At 37.8% G+C, this 15,932-nt stretch overlaps 2 protein-coding genes across 2 annotated transcripts; one reads left to right on the top strand and one right to left on the bottom strand.

Annotated features, from left to right (window-relative positions):
• The first annotated feature begins 2,479 nt into the window (after window positions 1-2,479).
• Window positions 2,480-4,315, top strand: LOC145468455 (uncharacterized). Its single transcript, XM_081452189.1, has one exon. It carries the CDS (start codon window positions 2,763-2,765, stop codon window positions 3,264-3,266), a length of 504 nt encoding a protein of 167 aa, XP_081308315.1. The 5' UTR covers window positions 2,480-2,762; the 3' UTR covers window positions 3,267-4,315.
• Window positions 4,316-4,386: 71 nt separating this feature from the next.
• LOC145478204 (4-hydroxy-2-oxoglutarate aldolase, mitochondrial-like) lies at window positions 4,387-15,152 on the bottom strand. Its single transcript, XM_081456150.1, has 7 exons — window positions 13,969-15,152; window positions 8,353-8,481; window positions 7,592-7,719; window positions 7,241-7,375; window positions 6,619-6,715; window positions 5,877-6,010; window positions 4,387-5,598 (listed from the first exon to the last, which is right to left on the bottom strand). The coding sequence occupies exons 1-7, from the start codon at window positions 14,264-14,266 to the stop codon at window positions 5,443-5,445; spliced, it is 1,077 nt and encodes a 358-aa protein (XP_081312276.1). The 5' UTR covers window positions 14,267-15,152; the 3' UTR covers window positions 4,387-5,442.
• Between the last annotated feature and the right edge of the window lie 780 nt (window positions 15,153-15,932).

Below are 15,932 nucleotides of genomic sequence, written 5' to 3'. Positions count from 1 at the left end.
TGAACGTTGGCGTTCGCCGGTTTGCAACAAGAAAGAAATAACTTCTACAGCCCGCGCTTCATGTAACAAATTTTCCCTTCCGTACCCCGGAAAAATGTCGCTGTACTGAGCGACATTTCCCCTACCCCACCACGAGAAGGGTGATATTGTCAGCATCTGGTCGTCAGCGAAGATTTTGAATCTCGCGCTCGGAAATTGGCTGAGAGTCGGTTCTTTGTTCTAGAAACAATAGCGCCTTTCAAGCTGCAAACAATAAAAAATGCCCATAAACGGTGTGCCATTGTCCAAAAATTAAACACAAAGTCTGTTCCCGATTCGCAGAGCGCGCGCAAAGCGCAAGTAAAACAAGCCGTTAATAAGAGCGCAAAAATAAATTGCAGGAAGAGTTTATTCAGGTAATTTTGCAGGAGTTGAAAGTTACAAACTAAGATCTTAAGCTGTTTATGGGGCGAAATTTGAGTGCTCTAAAATTTGGTTCTGCTTCAGTTTCAAGCAACAACTAATCAAACATTGTCGATCAACCGTTAATGAGAGCAACCATGGTCCCTACCGAGCATCCCACGGTAGCAGCGGAATCCCACTTGCAACGGAAAAATCTTCCACTGCCACTCCTCCCCCCCCCCCCCCTGGGGCAAATTTGTCTTAAGTTCAGTCTTTCCGATGATTTGAATTTCCCGCTCGTATGTTAATCGGAAAGTTCATAAGCTCCCCAGGGCATTTTGAAGCTGTTGCCGCCATTGTCAAAAATTCACCATATAAGGTCAAAATCATCACTGAACTAATCACTTAGTAGTCCGCTTTTCTTGATACGCAGTTTACTGCTGTTTGCTTGGGGTAGCATTTATTTATTTACCGCTGTTTGCCTTCGATTCGGTTAGCATTTACTTTAAAGGTAGGGCAATTATACGGGCGACTATATGTTCCACTGCCATGACGTACGTGCCATCCAAGAAGTACAGGCTTGGAGGCCGCTGCAGCTGGAGACCATTTAACAGTCACAGCATGCAGGCGTGTTGAGGAGCGAGAGGAAAGGAGAGAAGCAGAGGGAGAAAAGAAGAGAGCATAGACGACAGAAGGCAGCACTAGCACCCACAGAGCCAGATGCAGACTTTGTTTGCTGGAACTGTAACAGGGTCTGCCTTTTCAGTATAGGATTGTACGGCCAGTAGTATCTCTTCATACACGTCAGAGGACACTCTTATTTTACCTGGGCTTCAGTTTGAAAAAATAAAATAGTAAAATACAGTTCGGAACATGCCAGTGAAGTGATGCACCATGACATTTTTTCACCCAGAATAGGTGAGTGGGTGCAAAGAAAATTCAGAAACTCAAGTTACGACTGGGATATTCATGGATAACACTCGAAAGCAGATTGCATGTACGCTTTCCCAGTTTCGAAGATCAGTTTTTCAAATACTATTATAAATTCTCCTATGGTCGCTCGTTTGATCGTTTCCGAAGGTTTCCCGAAGTCTATCGAATATTACCGAGAAACATACGAAGTTGTTTCGACATCGATCGTTTCGATAGTATCTTTAAAAAATGCAATTTAATTTAGATCAATCTATGATATGGAAAACCGTACCAAAAACGTTGAATGCAACACTTGGGATACTACTGATAATTAACAATTATTGGAAGGGGCTTAGCAAAATATCTTGATTTGTCAGTGGCAAGCAGTTTCGCGATAATCATGGCCAAGTTCAATAACTGTTTTATCATTCGATCATTAAGTTTTTTTTCATATTTAAAATCACTCTCTGACAGCTCAGAGAAGCGATCTGACATTTTTCACACAAGAGCGTGGGTACAACTACGTATGAGCAGAATATTATTTGCAGGAAAACAAATTTAGACAGTTCTACGCATGAGCAGACCATCATTTCAAGGCAGTTAGTTGCAGGTCACGTGGTAGGCTCTCGGCCAATGAAAAGGATGAAAAGATACATCGAATGATAACATAATCTGGTTGTAAATCTTTGTGATTGGTTGTGTTATTCATGATCGTGAGATAAAGCACGATTCATGATACAAGTACTCTGTTGTACAAGCGATAAAACTTGTGCCAGCATCACGTGAACAATATCAAGGTTCGGTAGATAGATGTTTCCAGGAACGAAACTGAATTAAAAACCAAGAAGTATAATTGCAAGAAAGTCTGTTGTGTCAAATGTCATATAGTTACTTTTGTCAGTTGGTCACTCATAAGCTCTCGTGACCAACATTTTAAGATGAAACAATAGCAGGATTACTGAGTGTCAAACTGCACTGTATGAGAAGACATTTATTCATAAAACACTTGCTTCTCTTAGGTATTAGAAAGCATGCAGTCACTGATGGGTTTTCCTGGGTAACTTATTACACTTTAAATATGTGATTTAAGTTTTTTCTGCTTCTCATTTGCATGCAGTTTCCGTAGCAACCAGCTAACAAGGGAACTGCACAATGCATGCTCGACGTCACTTAATGTCGTCATTAAACAAAGTACTTGGGCATAAAACATAATGTTAAAACAATTCATAACTGCCTTGAATTAGATTACAGACAAGCTTAAATGTACTTCCGCACGGAACAGATGAAGCTAATATATCTAACTACACGCCAGTACTGACGAGGTAACAATTCACATTAATTGCTCCAAGAATTCAAAGGCACCGTTTCTGTCCACCACCTCCTGACAGAATTTCCACGCTGCCGTCTGGAGAAACAAAGGAAAACATTAATTATTCCGCCGTACTTGTTTCATTCAGACGTTTAGTTTCATGGCTCACAATTCAGCGCGACAGAAGATCCGCTCCCGGGATGGCCGTACGCAACAAGAAATCGATCGCCAACACACCCTATTGGCTGCGGACCTTGATAAAAGAACTTTAAAAGGCAACGCTAAAGTAGAAGATTGGAGACATCATAAAGAGTTCACAGGCCTGACGAAGAAGGAGAAAAGAGAAAAATTCCAGATTCGACAGCAGCGTAATGAAATTTTGGATGACTTGAAGAAGGTTCGCCGCAGTTATACGGGACATTACGACGCGTCCAAATCACCGATAGAGAATATTCAGAGTGCTCTGAAACAGCAGTGCTTAACACCGCTTAGAAGCTCAAGACTAGATGTTCCCAATGCAAATCCAATAAGAAAAGCTAGATCAATGGAGTCTTTGCCTGTTGTTAAGCCAACAAAATTGGCATCTGGAGGAAGCGAAATTCATAAACGAGCCAAGAGTGTACATTTGGCGAAGAAACCAGTGAGCCCAAGGCTACCAAAGTAAAAACCTTGTGCGACCAACTGAAACCAACTCGGTATTGATAAAAGCAAGAAGGCACGGGAATAACTACATTATATTTAGAGAGAAACTGGGAGAGGAAATTGAATCTGAAAAAGCTAGTTGACATTAAGTTTGATGCAACAATGACAACAATGTGAATGTTGTTAGCCAAATAATATGCAATTTTGCTTGCTCTTTGATCGCTAATTGAAGGTAATCTTCATTTGAAGTACAAAAAACCTTCATTGCCGTCGAGACGTGATTAAATTGGTAATTTTGTGCCTGGAATAGGTGAGAAAAGGGATAACGCCATTTGTGATTTGTCAGGCTATAGAAAGTATTTGCAAATAGCGTAAGTAAACTCAGAACCTAATTGCCTTGGTAATAAAACTGAGCTGACTGCTATTTGAGGTGATAATTGTCCATACCTAATTTATCATTTAAATATTATGCTGAACCGAAATCGCCAGTGAACGTTTGTTAAAGTTTACAGACATCAACGGCGAGCGTATTATACTTCTTAAAGAAACTCTAGAGTGTTTTTTGGCAGAAGAATCTCATTACAAATTGTTGTTTGCACATGGGTTCCAGAACGTCCTTTGTCTGGCCCAACCGGATGACACTCTGTTGATCAGATCACAAAGAAAGGGTTATATTTTTATTGTATTTTCCTTAACGAGATCAGACAGTCAGAGACATGACGCGAAAGAAACTTGCTCAACTTTAAGAAACTGCTAAAACAACTCTAATGTGAATGACGATGAGCAACATGCCGAGGTTGAAAGTAAATGTCCAGTAGTGAAAAATCCGAAATTTGTGTTATTAGCTGGGACCGAAAGCCGACGCTGACAATTATAAGGGGTGCTTGATTTTTTCGCTTTATTGTACGACTAAGATCGCTAAGTGGGCAAATAGGTACAATTGGCCAATCAGAATAGAGTTTGTATTGGACTGGGCAAATTTTCTTACATTTAGCTTACATCGTTATGACTAGAAAAATACAAAAAGTAGAAAGCAATTTCAAGTGCTTTAAAATCATGCTAATAGTTTTCTTTTTCTCTCTAAATTCCTCAGAATATGAGTCTATAGTGATCTAGGGGGGGGGGGAATAAAGAGGGAGGGGGGATTCGGGGGGTTTGGTCGAATCCCCACATTAAAAAAAATAAAAAAATGAGGCATTTGAAATTTTTATTTCGTTCAAAAAAACGCAAATAACTTCAGCATTTTGCTCTCATTATTCAGTTACATTGTGATTTATTTTACATCAATCAATTTTACTGCAAGTATGTAGGAGACAGAACCAGCTGCTCACATGAACCCTTTGAGCGAGTTATAGGTTTCTGAGGCAGATAATGAACGTAAAATTATTAAAGGCACCACAGTCCTCACCTCCCGATTTAGTGAGTCTAAAACTCTAAAAAATTATAACCACAAAAGGTTCAATGCCAATCACACACCACACCAAATTTAAGGTGTTTTATTGTTGTTGATTTATTGAAAGTAGAGTGGTTTTTAATTGAGTGTCGAAAGTAATCAGGCAATTACTTTGGTTTTGGTTTTACTACGGTTTGAAATTGGCTGAGAAGTCTATTAGGCAAGTAATTGGCTTGGTTTTGGTTTTACGACACTCAGTTGAAAACTGCTCTAATGAATCAACTTGAACACATCACTGATTTTTTTCTCTCCACACACAAAAACAAAACCACCACCAAAACGGTACGTTTCTTTTAGTACTAAATACACAGCATAAAACGGCCTATTCGCTACTTTAGAAAGAGGAAGAAACTTAACCTGGGGTAAGTCGCTTCTCGCACTGGCTTGTGGGACCGTTTCTGGAGACAAAACAAAGGACGAGAAGCTATATCGTCCCCAGTGACGATCCCACAAGCGACTGCGAGATGGTACTCGTCCCAGGTTTCTTCTCGTATCTAAAGTGGTGAATCTTCCAGCGGAAATCACAAACCATGCGCATTTCGGCAAAAAAATGTGGGTCGCTGAGTAACTAAGTACGTGCTGGTATGTGATTTTTCTGGTACTAAAAACCCATATATTTTATTGCACAGTTTTGTTCATATATATATTAATAAAAGATTTCACACTCGTTGTCAGTAATATGCCGATACTTCTCTCTAGAAAAATAGACTAGTTTGATAATGGTAGCGCATTTACAGCTGGTAATTTAATCCTGGTATCCTCCAAACAGTTTGAAAATGTCTCTTAATTCGGCTATCTGGGGATCTTTCAGTGGTAGAAGTGGAGATCTTGTCGGTCCGCCATAGTAGCCGAAAAACTCCATGGATTTCTTCAGTCCTGGAACACCCAATGTCTTAGTCACCTGAAGATATAGAACAGAACATAACGTCAAACGATTTATGTCAATGAAAAGGGAACGGAAAGCTTACGACTACTCACTAGTACATTGCCGAAAAATTACCGACGATTACCAATTTGATTGGATCACGGCAGCGCTGCATTTTCAAGCACGAAACCGATCCGACGACGGTACCCGAAGATCGAACAAGTAAGGAACGAAAAATTACGAACACATAAGGAGATAATCAACATGAAAAGATAGAGTCACGATAGAGATTCAAATATAAACAATTCACTCACCGCTGTGTTTGGAAGAATTAACTTGTGCTGCAGAAGCTTAGCTTCTTCCATTTTGCCATGTTTGTGCAATTCGTGGAGTTTACAAACTTCCCTTCCCAGAACATTCGCCAAAGCGCACACACCACCAACGGCACCTTAAAGCAGTAATAAAAAGGAGACCCCATCAGGGGATTTCGGGATATTTGGGTAGAAAATTAATGCGATAATATTAAGGGATATTTAGAACAGATATCCTGACATATCGAGAAGGAAAATTGCTAATTTTTGAAATTTGAACTAATGGTATACGGGATTTTTAGGCAAAAATTATTGGGACATGGGATACTCAGAATTTCCCCCCCCTCCCCCCCCCCCCCAACCCCACTCTCCCTCAAAAATGAGGCTTCAAAGAGAGTTTCCGTGAAAAAGCAGAAGGTCGTATCGGTACTAATTACATCATTAGACAATTCACATCCCAGAATCTCTAGCTATCATACGGGCAATGAAAGTGCCACAGGTACATTGTTTATTGCTTGTTTTTCAGTTCCCACTTGGGGGCGAGTTCCGCTCAGTGTTTGCTCAAACATGTGATTTGCAAAAGATGTTGCTAAGTAACAAAACAATTTCATGTGACAAAGTTACGTCTTTTCGTGAGGGTCCGCGCAGAATTCTGATTGTTTTTTTTTTGTTTGTTTGTTTAACTCGGAAACCTTTCGGGTGTACTTCGGGTTGTGTTTGGTTGTTACCGCGCACGACGACTTACCAAGACAGTAAGAAGCGAACAGGAAACTTGCTGATCCAGCTAAAACTTGGAAATTGCTTCCAGTGGTCTTGTGGATAACGTAACCGATCTTGGTGATCTGAAAAAACAAACATATTAAAATAAATCTTGTATTTGATAGGGGGAAAAGATCATCAGAAAAGCAATTTTATTGGGAAACAAAAACTGATACTGTGCTTAGAATTTTAAAAGAATTTTAAAGTTTTCATTTTTACCTCCTGAAAAAGAATTTCTCGTAGACTTATCTTTTTCGACCACGCAAAAGGGAACGAGATTCTCTTTATCCGCGTGTATCACCTTCGGATTTCGTGCGGTCATTTTTTTCCTTCTCGCCCTTTTTTCGCTGGATAGAGAGGGACTGTTCGTACAAAACCTCTGACCAATCAGAACAAATAAGTTACCCTTTAGGCCAATCAGATGTAAAAGTCAAACCGTGAACTGGCCCACGTGACTTTTCCCGCGCTTTTCACCGATTACAAGCTGGTAAGGAGTAAAAGGTTTTCTTCGAGTTCTGATTGGCTTATTGCATAGAGAACCAATCACGTTGGTTTGAATCAGTCAGATACTAACTCTGATCTTTGTAATATGATGGGTGTTTACATACATCCCCTCCGCTATCCTTAAGTGCAATGATGTTAGGGTGTGAAGATAATTTGATTATGCAGTCTGCAGGCAAATCGATTCCAGTATTTGCTGGTACACTGTACAGGATAACAGGAATTGGAGAACTGTCAGCAACCTAGTGAAAAATACATTTGTTAATTAATGAAATTACTGCAGCAACACCATAAAGATTGTATGACTGACTGGGGAGGGTGGACAATTTTTTGGGGGATTTTGTTTTTCAGTCTTGCTTGTACTTCATGTGACCTTCTTATTCTTGCATTGACTTTTTCCAATCTTCTTATTCTTTCAGAATGATAAATTGGACTTACGAGTGTTAAAATTAATATACCTTGGTAAAGTGCTTCTCCAAAGCTTCAGATGTCATCCCATTCTTGTAAAAACAAGGAGTCACAACAAGTGCTGCGTCAGCACCTGCCTCAGCCATTTTATTTGTCATTTCTATGGTGTCCCTTGTAGCTGTATGTGAAACAAGGAAAGTTAGTTACGAGAAGAGGTCTTATTAGGGGTTTTCCAGATAAGGGATATTTAGGTAAAAAAAAAGTAACAAGATAGTGGGTATTTGAGGGGACCGGGTGGGAGGGGAATTAATGGGATATTGGATATTGAGATCAGATAAAATGGGATGTTGGGTAGAAAATCATAAACTGTTTCAACTGGAATAAACAGGATACAGGATATTTCGGCCAAAAATTAATCAGATGTGAGATAATCAGCCCCCCCCCCCCCTCCTCTGTAATGGGGCCTCAAGAATAGAAAAAAAAAATTGTCATTTTTTAAAGAACAGTTCCACATATCAGTGGATTCTCAAGATCTTCTAGGAAATGCTGTCCAAGTCTAGACATGCATTGTGTCACATGATGCACTAATTAAATTAGTTTCTGTGGAGCACAAAATGATCTTCAAATGATGATATGCTGAAGTAGATGTGATTAACAGATATAACAACAGATAAAAGAAAATGGATGGGGAGGATGAAGACAGATAAATTTGCAAAATTTAAGGTTCCTTTGATGCCAAAACCACAAGTCAAAATAGTCCCTAGAATAAGAACAAACATTGCATGAATCCTAAAACGTGTTATTTTCTTACCTTCACAACCTGACCCTGCCAGAATAAGTTTGTCTCTTGGTGTAAGTTCTCTCACCTTCCGTACTAAATCAATCTTCTCTTCGGGTCTCATATATGCATATTCACCATTGGAGCCTTGAACGACATATCCTGCAACACAATTAAAGTGCAAATAAATATTATTTGCTTCTTTGCCAAAACAATCTTTGCTAGCTCTGAAAAATGGAGTAACTTATCTATAACAAGGAAAGAAAGTAAAACAGGTTAAATGTTAATGAAATTAAGGGTTTTGAGGCTAATGTTATAAATGCCTTCATGTAGACATACTCTATTTTTGTCACTAATTTTTAGCATTATAATCTGTTTTGTTTTGAAATTTAGAAATATTTTATTACAAAAACTTTACAATTCTTGTTAACTATTGTGATATTCTTTCTGATGTTTTTTATTAATCAATTCTGGACCTGTTCTGATCTAAGATCATAGTTCCAAGACAACAGACTTTTGAAACGTGACAGCATTCATGCTTGATATGACATAATGACTGACAGGTGATTATCACCAAACAACATTGGATGCTTGACATACCATGTAAGTTTGTTTACTATGTTGTCAATACTTTTGGAGATACATAGACAGGGAACACAAAGAGCCCCTTCCTCCGCCCACCTCCCTCTTATCTACCCAGGCTCACAAACGAAAAAAGGCTCGCACTAAATAGGGTTTACACTGATTCACTGTTTTCAAATACAGGAAAACATGATTGTTGTAAATAGAAAAGTTGTTGTTCCAATACAGCATCACATTTGATATTGTTTATTACCTGTACCAATTTCCTGTGGGACTAATTAGTTAAATATAAACATAGGTCATTAAATCAATCTTTTGAATGAATATTGACATGAGACACCTTCACTACATTTTTAGTAATGATTAGAATGTACTTTTATTTTCAACACTACTTCAATATTATTCACATGGAATGTTTGCCTGAACACTCAAAACAATGTTCAACACTGTTTATGACGGCAAAGACAACATGGATAATGCATCCCTGAAACACCCAAATACATCAGTCGACGCCTCACGTAACACGTTAATTAGATAAGATGCCTGTGTCTGTTTAAAATAGACTTGCAGTCTCATGATCATTATTAAACAGGTGGTAAAATATATATTGGATGTATCAATGGGACATTAATATGCTCTGTCCTATATATATTATGATATGTGTTTCTTAAAAATCAGTAATTAATCACTGTTGATATGAAATTTATCAACATTATATCATTTTGTAGTTTGCTGCACGGCTGCATAGATCTCAAGTTGATACCCTGGTTTTAGGAAGCATGTTAAGAAAGTCCTCAACAGGTCTAAATGAAATTTTTTGTGATCAATAATCATCACATAGATATTTAATTCTGTATATAATTCTAGCTTCTATTTTTAATTGCGGAAGCAACATTTCAATAGTATGATATTTCTGACAGCAAAGAGACCTAGATCAATATCCTAGTGTTAAGGGAGACCAAGGTTAATTAAAGCTTAAAGCAGATTGTAAACAAGGATGTTCTCTATAGATATTGTCACCATGTGCACTAACTGAAAAAAACTCAGTTGTAACAACTGGGAGGTTACTATGTAACATTGTCACAGTACAATATTTTTAGACTCCACTCTATACGCAACTTCTTAAAGACTCAGTATTGCTCATTGTGCACTGCACACTGCAATCTCTTGGCAGCCGTTTTTGTGACGTTGAAAATCCTGGGGATTCTCTTGTTTGTTGCCAGAATAGAACTCGAAAACTATAGACGCCTCACTCCCTTGAAAACCAAAACAACAACAGAGACGCGCAAAGCATAATGGCCAATACTGGGTCTTTAAGCTCCCTTAAAGTCTGTCCTTGTGGATCACAAATTCTCTCCTGATGGAGTCACATCACTTATGAAGCATGTATCTTGGAAAAATTAAGCTCTAATTTCACAGCATAGTCATTAGTAATTACATGTAATCTAAATGTACACAAACCTTAACAATTCCTGTTTATTTTTAGAGTTTGTACCATACTGAATTTATATTTTGAGTTTTCATCTAGTTTCTTTTGAATTAAAAATAATATACTATCACAAAAATTGTTGTGATCTTCACCCTTGCCTTACGAATAGAAATTAACTAAGAGCCACAGTCCTTGGCAAACCCCCTTCCCTGAGCAGCTTTAATTTTAGTTGCATCTTTCCATGTTTGAAAGCATATATGAATAAGGTACTTAAAATTCCAAAATAATATAATGGTGACCTTGAACCCAGCCCCTTGATTGTGTGAGATATATTTTGGGAAAAAATAAGGTAGTGAATTTTGGCCCACGCGATCTGAGGAAGCTAAGTGCTTTGTTCAAAATATGAATATGTTGAAAGGGGATCCTTCTTAATTTACTAACAATTGATCATGAATTTGTTGCTAAGGAAGGTTTTGAAAACCAGACCTCCTCAGGATAAACTTTTTACACAGGTTTGTTCCATTGAAGAGTCCTGCAAAAGCTTCAAATCACGGCCACATTTGACAAGTCACATGACCAGACTAGAAAAACCCTAAAACTTAAAAGGCATCTACATGCAAAAAGTTAAATCAGTTTCAATAGATTAAGAATGTCCATGTACTTAACTTTCTACAATAGCTTTCCTCTTTTATGTGTGAACAGTAATTCTGTGTGTATGATTAAACAGAAGGCTACTGTATGTTATTTATGATTCATAAGAAAATCAGAACTCTTCCTCTTTTCCTCTGAGTTTTAGGAATTTAAAATTCTAATGTGCAGTTTGGGACTGGCACTAGTTACAAAAGAGTAATCACATGTTTTCCAAAGCAAATGTTCCCTCATATATAATTCACCATTTATAAGCACTGCAAAACACTCCAAAATAGCTTTCCTCTAAATATTGCTTTCAGCAATCCCTTAGTAACAGCTCTAAATCTGTAGTTAAGAAGGACCCCCTTAAAATAACACATTGACAAATATAAGTATAACAAAGTGTTAAAATGGAACATGGTACTCTCGTTAAGAGTCAGCTCAGCCTGATTTCACTGGTTGAAAGAGAACTTAAATCTGACTGAAATTTCTCACAAAACAAAGACATGAGGTTACTTTAGAGTTCCAAAGGCTAGAAAAGTGTCAATACTGTTTAGCATAAAAAACTAATTGGGGACACTATTTACACAATAAAATATACCTTAGCTAAAGTTAAAATTATAAATGGGGTACAAATGTGAATCATGTCTAAAAATGTCACCGATGAGTTGCAATAACATCTAGCAGTGTAAAAAGATTGCTTGGGCCAGTATTTAAGGTGTCTTGATACAGTTATTTCTGGACCATAGCAACTATTTTCAAATTATCAGCTTTTTTTAAAAAGCTGATTGGAAATAAAAACAGTTTTCCCTTATTTCCCTTGATATGACAATTACACCAGTTGGAAATGGATTGAGCTTTGGTATTAAGTATTTCTTAAAGCAGTCGATATATCCATGGAGACAAAAATGAGTACAACACAAATTTTGTGCCACCTGATATGACATGAAAAATCTTATATAGCATTTTATGCCTTATGATGGTGTATGGTGAGTAGAATGTACCAGAAAATATTCTGTAGGTTTGATATCAAATAAATTGCAATTTAAACATTTTGAATTATACTTTTTGCATTATAATATTGAACACAGTATATTTTTGATGACACTGCTTCAAACACAGGCGGCCCATTAGCTCAGTATGTGACTGTTGCGGCTAAATATAATGCAACAAACACTTTATAGCAATTTGTATGGGAAATTAACTTTAGGCCTAAATATACCTATATTTAGGCCTAGGCCTATATATAAGTGAAGCTTCGGTTTATGAGGGGAGACGCTAACCAACGACATCGCAAACATTTGTAAGGCACAAAATGGTCTAAACTGGACATAAATTGAGCCCAAGTTGCATCAAAGACACAGAGACAACCCTATGTTGAGGTGAGTGAAGTTTATTTGCACACTCATAGTTTATTTTAGTATATTTAGGCCTAAAGATAATTTCCCATACAAATTCTAAAGAGGGTGGCAAAGGGGAGTGTACCAATCACGCATCACGCTGAATTTTTCTATTAAATCGTGCATCACAGAGAGTTTTTTCACCAATCACGCATCAGATAAACAGAAGTACTGTAAGTGCATCACAAATTTTACTTTTTCAACCCTAAAAGCGTTGTTAAAAGTAGAATTCTGCCACTTCAACCCCAGAAATGAATCGGCAAATATTCCAAACATTTCCCCCCGAAAATGTCAATTATTGGGCAAAATAGATGAGTGGTGACCCATACGGGAGACAGAGAGATTTCGACTGCTCCTGGATAATCTGGGAGAGTTGGCACCTTCTGTGAACAGGTTCCTGAGAAGCGCCAAAAAATTAAATAGGGTGAGCAAAGCGAACCTAGCGGGGTGGGATTTTTCCCTCTCCAGACCACTCTCAGCTATCTTCACCCACCTGTTTTTATTCCTTCCCCTATAACACAGTTGGGAGCGTGTTCACAGGCTTAGTTGGCAGAGATCTTGTATACAAACTGAGAAAGCGTCTACGCCACCTTTGCCATCCTTTGATGTACAGGCAGTATTTGTGTCAAAGCTTTATCCCTGCAAATCCCCTCCTGTACTGCAACGTTTTTATGTCTGTGAATGACATATCCTGGCTTTTGAATTTAGTTAGGTCTTTATGATGATCTTCATGAAGTGGTACACAAACTTTTTCCCTGTGCAATCTCTCATTGCTTACACAACTGTCTTCTCGAGTGGCATAAACTCTAATTGTTTCAGCCATCTGGGATGACATTCTTTCAAAACTTTGATACGATAGCTGGATTCAGATATGGTCCGACGCACTACCAAAAATGATTGGTCGACAAAATGGACAAAAATAATACTGAAGCTCATAGTCCTTGTACAAAACAATTATTGTTTGGACCTATAGTACCATGAAGATCCACGAAGATCAAAGACATCAGAGGTCAAGAAAAGGATGAAAAAGACAAGAAAATGGTGTCACATGTACCACAATTTGTTGATCTTTTTGGAGACTCTATTGACTATTCACGTGAATTAATGGTATCCTTCTAGTTCAAAAAACGTTCACTTATCACGGAAATCTAATTGGTAAATCACGCATCACGTACTTGTAAAATAGCAAATCACCCATCACGTTATGATGTCCTGTCCCACATCATGCAGCCGATTTGGTCTCAATCACGTGTCACACTACCAATTTGGGGGCGATCACACGTCACGCAAAAACCCTTTGCGAACCCCTCTATAAAGTGTTTGTTACGTTGTATTCCACAACAGTCACATACTGGGCTTGGGCCCCCTATGCTTCAAATAATACCAAAATGCATCTTTGAGATGATGTTTTGAAGCCCTGAAAGTTTGGTTTAACATGCTTTCATTTCTGAAATTTCAAGAACGAGTCATTCCGATTATAATTTTCAATTAATTTATTAAACAATTAAGCATACTTCTTAATTAATTGCAAAACTTTTCTAAATTGATCAGTGCTCTCAAACGAGAGTCTCTCGATCTCTTCGATCTTAGTAAGGAACTCTTTCCTACCTCTGAATGGAATATCGTTCCATTTACTGAAGTTCTCCGTTAGCTTTCCATAGCTTATTTCCTCATTGTCTTCAAAAGGTGTAACAATCGGAGGAAAGATTCCACTCAAATCGAGCGATGAACTACTTTTGGACGAAAAGCCTGCCATTTTCTGAAATTGTCCCAACAAATTGGCCCTCGATAAAATTGTACTGTTGTACTTGACTTCTGTGTTATACCAGTACAATTGTCTTGAAATCAACAGGTTAATACGAGAGAAATTTCTGCAATTCGCTTTGAAGAAGAAAGCTGCCGCCATTATGCAAATAAGGTTGTGCGCTGACCAGTATTTAGTAGGTCCTAGTTTGGGGTCCGCAATTCGTACATGTATTCTGTGGTTTACTTTGCAAATTTTGAAAATTTGAGAGTCACACGAACCTGCACGAACTGAGTAAAGCCCCAACCAAAAACACCACCCCACTAAGGACAATCACTTTTCTCGAAAAAAAGTAGTATCAATGCGATTGATCATGTGAAGCTGATGTGAAGCAATTGCTTCTTAATGTATTGTTCAGCCTTTTACTAGCGTCCTTAATTAGTCTATCTAGGCTAAACACATAGACACTTAAATAAAGGTTTTACTTTACTTTACTTTTCAGTGGCCAGCCCGTGCTCAAAATTTTAATCGTTGTTTGTTAATTAAACGGGTTACAAAATATAGCCTCTTGTCTTAAAGGGTAGCAAAATGACGGGATTTAGCCCTAAACGGGGTCAGGATTTGAAGACATCCCAATCAGATAACGTTCTAAGCATCCGTTAAGTTCCTTCTACCCTACAACTGAATAGATCTATCTCTATTACAATGACTGCAACGATGAATAGTCATGCTTTCCGAACAGTTTTGTTCCCAAATCGTAATTCTGTTTCAGTCATTATTTCTCAATACTCTGATCTCAGGGAAATTCGGGCTCTCTTTCGTCTGCTTCCCAATAGTTTGACTGATTGACTAGTCTTCGGGCAAACTCCGTACCGCAACTTCATTATACCGTCTATATCATTATATCACCCAACTCCTTAGACTGGAAAATAGGGCCTCAATTATTAAATCAATGGCAAACAAAAGAAGACTATTCCTTTTTTGCAGTCAACAATCATTTTACTCATTTTAAATAAGAACATTTTTCGGCAAACCTGCGATTCAACTCCGCCTTCTTTTATTAGACTCTCTTGGTACCTTTTTCTCTCGCTTATCTTTTACTGGGAAACGAGAACCTCGAGGTAGAATATAAATATAATTAGCAGAGGTTGCAAGCAAAGCTATAAATAATTTCAGTACGACACTATAAATAACAAAGCCATCTCGTGTTTACTTTTCTAGTTTTAATCACTTCCGTACATAATGGGTTTAGCATTGAAATTATTAACCGGTCAATAAATGGTAATTAGTTTCAATTTGATCAATTATTTTGCAAAAGACTAGACCATCTTAGGCGGTGTCTTTGATATGCATGTGGTATTGTATCTGACTTATTCTACACGTTTCACGTATTTGTGCTCGGGTTGACAAATGGCAGAGTCTTAGTAATGCTTTTTGCGTTTTCTTTCCTTTTTTTAACCAAATAAAACTGAAAAACAAACCAAAAGACGTTAGAAGAATGTTTACTTAATTGCGAGTTACTTTCAACAAATCAAATGCCTCTTTTCGAAACTGCCTTCTTTTCAGTTGGTATTTTTATAAATGGTTCTTGCAAGAGATTTCTTTCCCGCTTGTTTGAAATATACTCTTTTAAATGCCGCCACTACCATGTTATCATAAGATGCGGCACATGGAATTGCGAAGTAAACAGGATTGTTTTCAGATCCTGCCCAGTTTTATTTCAAAGTAAATACAAAGCCCCATTTAAGGTGAGATTAGAAAACTCTCTTTAATTTGGCACAAAAAGTAAACAAGAAAACTTCCTGATGCTCGTAAAGACAGTAAACAG

This window comes from Orbicella franksi, chromosome 2, assembly GCF_964199315.1.
Source record: "Orbicella franksi chromosome 2, jaOrbFran1.1, whole genome shotgun sequence".
NCBI classification, from domain to species: domain Eukaryota; kingdom Metazoa; phylum Cnidaria; class Anthozoa; order Scleractinia; family Merulinidae; genus Orbicella; species Orbicella franksi.
This window is presented reverse-complemented; position numbering and strand designations above follow the sequence as displayed.

Excerpts from the sequence above, each read along its gene's own strand:
- LOC145478204 (XM_081456150.1), bottom strand. The coding sequence starts at position 14,266 with ATGGCGGCAGCTTTCTTCTTCAAAGCGAATTGCAGAAATTTCTCTCGT. Across the intron at positions 7,720-8,352 it reads GGCAGGGTCAGGTTGTGAAG|CTACAAGGGACACCATAGAA; the intron begins GTAAGAAAATAA and ends TTTCACATACAG. Across the intron at positions 7,376-7,591 it reads TGGAGAAGCACTTTACCAAG|GTTGCTGACAGTTCTCCAAT; the intron begins GTATATTAATTT and ends ATTTTTCACTAG.
- LOC145468455 (XM_081452189.1), top strand. The coding sequence starts at position 2,763 with ATGGCTCACAATTCAGCGCGACAGAAGATCCGCTCCCGGGATGGCCGT.